Source organism: Cuculus canorus, chromosome 12 (assembly GCF_017976375.1).
Source record: "Cuculus canorus isolate bCucCan1 chromosome 12, bCucCan1.pri, whole genome shotgun sequence".
NCBI classification, from domain to species: domain Eukaryota; kingdom Metazoa; phylum Chordata; class Aves; order Cuculiformes; family Cuculidae; genus Cuculus; species Cuculus canorus.
The window spans coordinates 17,388,882-17,398,942 of record NC_071412.1 but is presented as its reverse complement, the minus strand read 5'-3'; the positions used below and the strand labels follow the sequence as shown (position 1 = coordinate 17,398,942).

Sequence of the window (10,061 nt, the reverse complement as noted above, 5' to 3'; positions counted from 1 at the left end):
AGGGACACAGACCTCATCGAGGCTGAGCTAGTCTCCAGGAATACTTTCCCAGGATGAAAAAAGGGGCTGGGAAACCTTGAATTCCCCACCTCAGACAAACGAGGCTTGCAGGGTCACCGTGTGAAGAGGTAGAAGTTTATTGGAATATAAACATTCAGATAACGTGTAAGATAGAAAAAACCCAACAACAACATATACAGACACTTGTTGGAAGGAGACCTTGAGGTATTTATCCACCGCCTAGGCTATCACATTTCTTTTTTTTTTATTTAGTTATTTTATTTGTTTTTTAAATAGGTAAGAAAACTAGTAGCAAGGCTGCTGCAGCTGTTTGGTGAAAACATCTTCTGATCCAAATCCGTCTGGAGCATACACACACGTGTGCAGCAGCCAAAAGAACTTGGTGTGACACATTCACATTGGGAGCCGAGCAGGCACAGCCTCCCCCTCGCCTCTTCCCACCCTTCCCAGCTCTCAATCTTTGTGCCTTCCCAGCATAAACTGGGATCTGCTGGAAGAGGAGCAGGAGGTTTGGTTTGGTTTTTCTGGGCATGGGACCACTCAGGTGGCAAATCTCCCCCTGCAATAGGAGCACGGAGGCTGCAGAGAGGCAAGCTGGGGGCTTTTATTTGTTGGCTGCTCGCTGCAAAACCTTCGCTGGGCTGGAGCTGAAAGAGAATGAGCCACACTGCAAAGCGGAGCGCTTCCCACGAGGAACAGTCCTACCCGCAGTATCAAAACCCCTGAGTACTATACAATCGCACACGGTCAAGTGAAATGAAGGAGAGCCAGGGAGAAGGGGGGGATCCACCACCCTCGCTGGCTCCTCCACCCTGCCTCTGCTGCTGGTTTCCATAACCCTGGCCCCAAAGCCCGGCAGCTCAGCAGGAGAGCTGGAGCTTGGCGAAACGTGCAGTAAAGCCAAGCACCAGCATCAAAGCCAGGCTTAGGGACAGGGTTACTCTTCACAGTCTGAACGGCCAGTCCTTGTCGTCGCGTACTGAGACAGGACCAGGTTATTGTTGCAGCTTATTTTTACTGAGGTATCTGTTACGCATTCCAACTTGATTCTTTCCCTGAATTGGATACAAAACAATCTGTTAGTCCCTGTCTAGTTCCAGTCTAGTTGTGTAAAGCTTATAAACATTAATACTCTAGTAGTGTCAAAGCTGTTTAGCAGTTCAGTGATTCGAGTGCCTTTCTGTGCAAGAGAACACAATGTTAGCAGGTGATATAGAAGCAAACCCACCCAATTCCCGACCTCTGCTCCCCAGGACCAGAGAAGAAAGCGTAAGGAAAAGCAAAAAGTGCCCCAGTCCCACATGTAGGAAACAGCCCCCAACCCCAAATAAAAAAAAAAACACCAACCAGAAGAAAACAAAAAAAAAAAAAAAAAAAGGAAATAAAACCCCATCTGAGTGAGCCCCAGAGTCTGAAAAAGCCTCTCCGAGCCTGCGAGGATGAAATGCCATGGAGGCCTGCGGAATCTGCCAAACAAACGCCCTGCAGCCAAAGAGCTGCTTGGCTTCCCGGTGCCCGACGTGTGGACACTGCTTCACCTAAAAGCAGCCAGAGATGGGGCATCTTGGATCAGCACCTATCTTAGGACATGTGCATTCTCATCCCTCTCCATCCTACTGAGTCCTCATGCTGCTGGATGACCCAAGCCGTGCTGTTCAAACTGTCCTTAGAGCACAGAGCTCCTGCCTACAGACACCTTGACACGAGCTCTTGTCTTGCAGGACCAGAGCAGTGGCGCAGCAAACAATGCTGGGGGGTAAAAAGGAGACCCTGATATTTGAGAGGTGAAAGGAAGGGTTTTTCATTTTGTTTTCATGTACATTTTGAAACCAAATCCTCAGGCTGCTGATGGGGCTTCTCCCGTGAGAATCTGGCCCGGTAGTTTTTAAACCACACTCTTTTCAGTAGTATAAAATAAACAGCTTCTGCGAGCCGGGCAATCTGGGAGCAGAGGGATGATGCTGCGGCAGGAGAGCAGCTTCCTTGAACCTGCAGAGTCTCAGAAAGCACAGCCTTAACTGCCTCGCCAAAACCACCAGGCAGGGATGGGATGGGCACTTCAGGGCTGTGCTCAGACTCAGTGGTGCAGGAAGGCACAGCCTCTCGTCCTAAATGCTCTCCACAGCTCTACTACCCCGCTGGAGCAGATACAAGGGGACATCCTCTTCCCAAACCTATCTGACACATGGCAACTCGTCCCCCACACTCCAGAGAACTGGTTTTTAGTAGGCTAACCTCTGTAGTTACAGCCTGGTTTTTGCTACATACCCACTAGCTGGGGTAGTCATTACAAAATGGGTGAAAAAGAGAACTAGAATAACTTCGCTACCTCCACGCACGAGACAGAGCCCATCTGTGGTGAGAGCAGCGCTGCCAGCTCCCAGCTGCACTGAGCAGCTTCATTAAAGGGAAGCATAGCTCCTGGAGCTTGGAAGACTCATAGGGACTTAAAGGAGACACCTTTGTGTCCAACATGAAGGACAGATCTCAGTCAGCAGCTGCTCCTGCCCTCTGTTCCTCCCTCTACCTATCTTCCTTGCATACACATGTCCTGGGATAATGCTGTCCAGCTCCTCTCCTGCTAAGCCCAAAGGATGGGGAAGCCACAGCTCCTTCGCTCAGTCTTTTTTTTTTTCCTGTCTTTGGTGATACAATCAACAATAAAAAAAAAATAAAACACAATGTCAGCAAAACCACATATAAAAACAAGCGATAAGATATGCCAATACTTCCTGAAGAGGTTAAAAACAAACCAACCCCAAACAAACACAAAACCCAACAACAAGTACATATCTGAGGTATTTCATCTGCTCAAAAAAACCTGACTTAGGCCTGGAGGATGGGAAGGACGTCACCAGGGCAGGATGGATGGTGCTTGGACCACATCTCCAGGCTGGGGAAAGGCCAGGAGACAAGAGGGGACAGGAGGCCACCACCTGAGCAGGAGCTGAGCTCCTGGAGTCACTTACTCAGCTGGGTTGGCTCCAGAGACAAGGGGAGCTGGCTTTTGCTTCCTTTCAGCTGGAAGTTTAAGGGGAAAGGGCAAGAAAGGGCTTGATTTCCTTTTCTCTGCTTCCACCCAGGACAGCAAAAGCTCTTACTCAACCGAGAACCACTTTCTTTTTGCTCACATATAATTTGAAGGGCACTGGGTATCTGTAGGCTTGTTCAGAGATCGATGAAGACACACATGGGTCACGTTAACCGCAATACCTACAGAGCCCACTGATGCAGACTTCAAGCTTCACCTTCTCTTTACTCAGCTTCCAGGTGCTACTGAAAGACACTTAGTGAGAAGGAAGCCCCTCCAGGAAGCCTACAGCAACCTCAACACCAGCCCTTTTGTGCCAAGGATCACAGCTGAGGATCACACCAGTGAGCCCCAATAAGTTTAGGCTGTCAGGGTGAATGTCAGAGGGATGAGTTCCATAATGGGAGAAAAAGGTCAAGGGCATCTAAAACTGGGCTGAAAGCCTGAAGAAGGCAACAGGAGGGAAGAGGCCAGCACCAGCCAGGAGAACAAGCAGCCAATCAAAAGGTTTTTGATGTGTCTGTGAGCCAAAGTAGTGGTGAGAAAGTCCTTCCACTCTTGCCAAGACCTCGGAGAGGGGGAAGGAGGCTCCCAAGCCAAGAGCACATGTTCTAGGGGAGGACACACAACAGGGCCCGGAGAAAGGTGAGGAAGCTCACCTGCTCTGCAGCCACCGGCCTTCTGCAGCACAAGCCGCGGGAGGACAGGGGCAAGGCACCCCGCTGGCTTTAGGATTGTCAATACACTGAGTTGTTTTGTGGGAAGAGTCCTCGTGGTTCAAGGAGAACCCCCTTTTCCCTGCCCCAGCTCCAGCTCTTTCCACCTGCCTTGGTGACGTTTCAGCCATCTCTCAACCCGCAGCTCCTAGAGACGATCCCTGATTGAAAAACGCCAGGCGTGCCCCCTCCCCCTTCATTTCCCACCCCCCAACAGGAACACAGCAAACCCTGAGAGGAGGAGGAAGAAAACAAAAAGCAAAAGGGAGGAAGAAAGGGGAGAACAAAGAAAAAAGGCTCGACAAACAGATGATGAAGAAAAACTCGCTGGCATGGAAAGGATTCAGCATCATCATCTTGCCATTGGCCAACCACAAAAGCAGGTTCCTTGAGATGAGGTAATCTGTGCGACTCCTTCCCGGCTCTCTCCCTGCGGAGAGCAGAGAGGAAGAGCTGCCGGGGGCCAGTGTGAGAGACAGCAGGCTCGGCCGACCATCAGAGAGACCAGCTGGTGGAGGGCTCTGCGCTGGGCGTTCCCCGGGATGAGGTAGGGCTGGGAGAGCAGTGGGAGCTGCTGCTGCTGCTGCAGGAACTTTGGGTGCTGGAGCCTGCAATGAGATGGACGACTGGCTTCTGCGCAAAGAGCACTCCTGCAAGGCACACAGAGGTAGAGAAGGGTTACTGGGACTGGAGGGTGGCACAGCTGAGGAGGACAGGGCACAGAGCAAAGTGTCCAACCCCAAAGACCTCATCCTGACAGAAAGAGACTCCGTACAAGACAAGAAGGCTTGGAGAAGAGATATGAGAGAGGATCCTCCGGGACTTTTCCAGGCAGCCTCTGTCACAACAGATGTTTTGCTTACAGAGGACCAAAAGCCAAACAGCTTCAACACTTTCGGAGGACAGAAGCAACTTTCTGGCATCGCAGTGCCAGGCCTCCTGCCTGGGCTTTGTGTGCTATCTGCAGAACTGGAACAGCCTGAGCAGAGGACAGGGGACTACAATTCACACTTCCCAGAGATGGGGAGGAAAAGGAGAAGGGTGATATTACTCCTTCCTATTAACACTTCCATAGAAGTCCCTTCCCTTAGATTTAAAAATACTAACAACCACCACCACCACAAAGGCAGGCATTCGTCTTGACTACCTAGGAACACAAAAAGAGAACAGAAACCATCTCCCTGTGAGCTCTCTATGCCAGACAGGCTGTGCGTGCTGGGCTTTGGCAAAGATCAGTGCCAGGAGCACCCCCACCCTTCTCCCCATCCCACTCCACTCCACAAGCCAGGCCCTCTACCCGTCCCCGGGAGTGGTTCCTCCTCACCAGCATAAATTGTGCCGTTAATCTCCACCGACATGTTAATACTCCCAATGCCATTAGGTGACAAATTCAGTGCTGCTGCCGTCGCCGAGTCTGGTTTATCTTCTTTCAAAAAAGAAGAGATGCAGAGTTAGAGAGCAACTATTCTGTTCCCTGCTCTATCCAGAGGTGACTAAAAGTGTACACGGCCCTCCTTTTCTCTCCTCTTTGGTGAGGAAATCCCCATGCAATGCCCACTTCTAGTCCTATTTGAAGTCCACAAAGGTGTTGAAGTGCTTTGGTGTGAATTGAGCATCGGCTGGGAGCCTCCAGCAAATCTTTCTCCAACTCACACACCAGAGGCCAAAATTGACTCCCCCTCCACAGAAACACTGCCAGGACATGAGACAAGATCAGACAGATTGGTTTGGTTGTGGCTGTGTTTGCAGCAGAGTCCTCTCCTGCTGCGCTGAAGGGTATGGATTCTCAGGGAGCTGTCGAGACCCCCTGTGCCGGACACAGGATGCAGGCTGCAGCAGCTCCAGTGGCCACTGGAGGGAGGGGACACAGTGGCAACGACGTACTTGGCTGCTTCTATGGTGCCTGTGAAATCTGATTTGTGCTGCGTCCTCATCCTGGAGGGTCCTTTCTCAGCCATGGTGGGTGTCAGCGCAGAGCAGGGGTTACGTTTGCACTGATCTTTACAGGGAGCTGAATGTCATGCTCTCCTGGATCTCCAACCTGAGCAGCCCATAACTGTGAGGGCCACAAGATGATCTGATGGCTGGAGAACCTCCCATATGAGGACAGGCTGAGAGAGTTGGGGTTGTTCAGCCTGGAGAAGAGAAGGCTGTAGGGGAGACCTTAGGGCAGCTTCCCAGTACTGAAAGGGGCTCCAGGAAAGCTGGGGAGGGGCTCTGGATTAGGGAGGGCAGGGACAGGACAAGAGAGAATGGTTTTCATCTGAAAGAGGGGAGATTGAGATGAGATTTTAGGAAGAAATGTTTTCCTGTGAAGGTGGGGAGGCCCTGGCCCAGGTTGCCCAGAGCAGTGGTGGCTGCCCCATCCCTGGAGGTGTTCGAGGCCAGGTTGGATGGGGCTTGGAGCAACAGGGAGGTGTTCCTGTCTGTGGTAGGAGGTTGGAACTGGATGGGCTTTGAGGTCCCTTCCAACCCAAACCATTCCATGTTTCCACGTGAGCCTGAGCTGCAAGACTGCTTGTCTGCACTCATGAATGCGTGCTTACAGTTTGCACAGCTGTAGCATGCCTACCAGTCCACCCAATGTTGGCTTTGGGGCAACCGGTTATTTAAACAGAAAAGAGATTATGCCAACAGTCAGCTCAGGCCCTAACACTGCATGTAAAATGTATGGTTTTAGCTCCTTTCAAGTCCTCTGGGACAGCAAGTCCACTGTCCCCGTAAAGAATGCTAAGGACGCTGTTAACATTTAACCTAGAAGTTGCTATGAAGCTGTGATAAGCTCACGCGGTGCTTTTTGAAACACTCCACAAAGCACAATATAATTTTTTAGGTGCAATTGGGAAAATTAGGGCTTGAAAGACAGGACAGACTTGTCTGCAGCCACCTAACAATGGTGGGAACAGTACTGAGTCCTGGCTCAGCCCTTACCCTGGTACCATTTGTAGAGATTAACGTTCCTAGCATTTTGATTCAGAAGTTTAGGGTAGAGAGGTGAGATGAGAGGGAATGAATATTACTTGATAAAATTTGTCTTCCCTTTTACCATTTTTATTTAGGTTTTATGTAAATGTGAGATTCAGGACACACAGCTACCAGGAATGGTGATGTGAAGTCTCATCTTCACATCTGCTGCTGCTTCAGAGAGGAACCTGCCTTGCCATATGTATTTCTCCATAAAGCATTTACCAGCTTCGCTAGCAAAGGCCTCAAGAAAAACTCTTCCCTTTCTTCTACGCAGTGCCAAACTTGCCTGGCCTCACACCCACATCCGAATGTACAATTAATAGGGAGTCTGAGACCTTTAATTTGAATGGATCAAAAGGTTTGGAGGAAGCAGCTGTTTGGACTGACATTTTCTGAGGCTTTGCTGTCCCGTGAAGTGCAGCCCCCAGGACAGGTAAGGGAGCCACAGCACTTAATCAGCTTTTGAAGCCACTATATAACAGTATTGATCCTGACAACATGACCTTTACAGGGTGACTCCCCTTTCACAAAGCATTTCAGGAGCCCATTTCCCAGGCCATGAATGCTGCTTATATGTGACCTTCTAACCCAGCCATCCAGGAGTTCTTTGCCTGGAGGCTGTATGTGGGCTTGCAGCAGATGGTGGGAGAAATCACCTGCCTTGCCAGAAGCCCTGGGATGCACAGAGCCCCCTGCACATACACAGGTCTTTGTGGCCTTCGCATCACACCTGCATCCTAAAAGCCAGGCAGCGCTCTCCTGCAGTCTGCTACCCATACAGAAAAAGCTTTTAGCACCACCTCCATTAAAATCATTCCTGAGCAGGAATGGATGCAAAATCATTCCCTGCAGCATGATGGTGGCATGAGGCTCAGATGAGAGCAGGGCAGAGGGTAGCTGAGCATCTGGCACAGGATGGGCTTCCTCTCTGAAAGCGATCTTGCTGACTGCAGAGACAGAGGGCTGCCGTTGGCTAGGCTAGACCATGCTCTCGAATCTGAAGTGTGCACCAGGTATAAACACAGAATTGTTTTGGTTGGTCCCCAAGTACAACATCTACTCCTCCTTTAAACCCCTCCAGGGATGGTGACTCAACCACCTCCCTAGGCAGCCTCTGCCAGTGCCTGATAACCCTTTCAGTGAAGAAATTTCTCCTAATATCCAATCTAAACCTCCCCTGGTGCATCTTAAGGCCATTTCCCCTTGTCCTGCCACTGGCTACCAGGGAGAAGAGACCGACCCCTACCTCGCTACAACCTCATCAAAAGCAATTTCAGCCAACCCCTGTGCTTCTCATGAAGGAAGGAACACAACTACAGTATAGAACAGAGCGCTGCTGCAAAGACAACTGAGCTAAAACCAACTGAAACTGGTTAATTCCCCAACAGCACAAGTTCACACACAACAGCTTCAGTTTTGGAGCAGTCTCACTGTGACTGATACAGGAGATAAGCAGCTCAGAGTAAGGGTCTGGTCGTATAGGTAGGTGGGTTTTATCAGCTTAGGTGCCTTCTGAACACACCTAGGGTGCTTCTGAATCCACAATGGATTCAGATGATGCTGGGTTATGCATGAACAAGAACAGAGTAAAACCAGCAGCAGTAAAACCTAACAAAATATTGCTACAGTTTAGCTTTGCGGTTATTGCGCTCCACTTGAACAGCTCCTTGATAGCGATCTCTGCTTGGTACCCAGCAAGATAATCAAGTTGTGTTTGACACCCTACGTTGGAAGCAGTGCCCTCCCTGCAACAGACTGCAAAGGCCTTTTGTGCATCCAGAGGTGCTGCTTACCCTTGCCATTGATTTTGATCTTCATGGGGATCTGCCGTGCCATGCTGAAGAGGTTGCGCTGAAGAGCTTGCTGGACAAGCCGCTGCTCCTCCTCGCTCATCCGTGAGACTTTTTTCTCCGGAGGCTCTCCCGACTCCAGCCTCTCTCTCAGCTGCTCTAGGGTGGCTGTTCTTGCTGCCACAGTTGCCTGCTGGCTAGCCAAGGTCACTGGCACAGCAATACGATTTGGCATGGACACAGTCAAGGGCACACCGTCACCTAGAAAATGAAAGAGTCACTTAACCCCTCCCACACCCCTTCCTAAAGTGAGAATGCAAAGATTTAAACAACAGGCAGAATATTTCACGTACCCTGAGCCACCCAAGCCCCACTACTCTCAATTCCCAAGTAGTCTAGGGTGGACAAAATGGACAATAACTGTGGTTCAGCACCTGTGCCTCTTAACCCAGAGTAAAAGAAGCTGACCTTTTCTGACTGTTGCTGCTGGAGACACCCGAGGATTGCTGGTACCACTGCCTGGAGCAACGCCGATGATGGGAAAGCGGATCTTTGGGGAAGATAGGAGGGAAGGAGGCCCCGTAGTGGTGGGCGAGTAGCTGAACAAAGAGGAGCTGTAGCTGGGTCGCCTGCCTTCCCGTCGGTTGCCATCGATTGCGGCCTGAAGTTCAGCAGGAGAACTAAGGGATTTCTTCTCACATTCGTAGGCATACAGGTACTTCATATACCTGGGAGAGAGGCGAGGAAAAAGCAGGGAAACTCAAGTAGGTTTCTCAACAGAAGGTGAAATTATAGGCTACAGCACCAAGCATTGTGTTCAGGAAGACTTTCAAATGGGTCTTCTCCACATCTGGACTCTTTGTCTGCACATCACAACATCACAACCACCGCTGTGCTTTGTTTGATAAGCACTGAGCAGTGGGGTAGGAGGCACATAGTTACATATCCACAGGGGCAGAAAAAAGTCATCCAGAATTCCTTTACAACCAGGATACCATCTAAAATTGTAAGAATTAAGATCTTGGACCATAACACATGCAAGGAAGGAGGAGTAAGGAATTACCTTGCCCAAATCATTTGCACTGGGCAGCCCCAAACTTGACCGCTCTCACTGAATTGTGGGACACACCTTTGCAGGAGACATCCAAATGCTGCAGAAGTGTGAAGGAACTTCTGTCACTCAGACTCAGGGCATTTAATAACTCTTAGGAAAATTAAGTCTGCATAAGAGCTCGGTGCAGATTCCCAGAGCACAGCCTTCCATGCTCTAGTCACTGAAGCAAAGCTTTGCCCTGCTGCTTCAATTTTACAATACGTTTGCTTTCACTATTCTTTCTCTGCTGCTTATCCTACTTTTTCTTCCTCTTTTTTTGCTAACTTAATCAATGTGAGGCACTGCAGGTCACAAAAGCAATCCTTGCTCAAAGTAGGTGCTAAATGCATGTCTCTACAGTTTGGTAGTGATAACAGACATGAAATGATGAAGTTCATACTCAATGCCTACAACTCAGGGGCCTCCCTCCCTCCTCGCTGTGC

At 49.9% G+C, this 10,061-nt stretch overlaps 1 protein-coding gene across 3 annotated transcripts in view; it reads right to left on the bottom strand.

The window, feature by feature from the left end:
- Positions 1–135: 135 nt before the first annotated feature.
- Positions 136–10,061, bottom strand: part of ARID3B (AT-rich interaction domain 3B) — a 40,288-nt gene continuing 30,362 nt past the window's right edge. For 2 of the 3 annotated variants that reach the window (XM_054077878.1, XM_009568863.2), the window contains exons 6-9: positions 8,994–9,253; positions 8,529–8,786; positions 5,093–5,194; positions 136–4,418 (exon numbers count right to left, since the gene is read on the bottom strand). In XM_054077878.1, coding sequence (XP_053933853.1) covers positions 4,264–4,418; positions 5,093–5,194; positions 8,529–8,786; positions 8,994–9,253 — 775 coding nt within the window. In that variant the 3' untranslated portion in view covers positions 136–4,263. The remainder of the gene's footprint in view (positions 4,419–5,092; positions 5,195–8,528; positions 8,787–8,993; positions 9,254–10,061) is intronic. The other variant, XM_054077877.1, reaches the window with a different exon arrangement.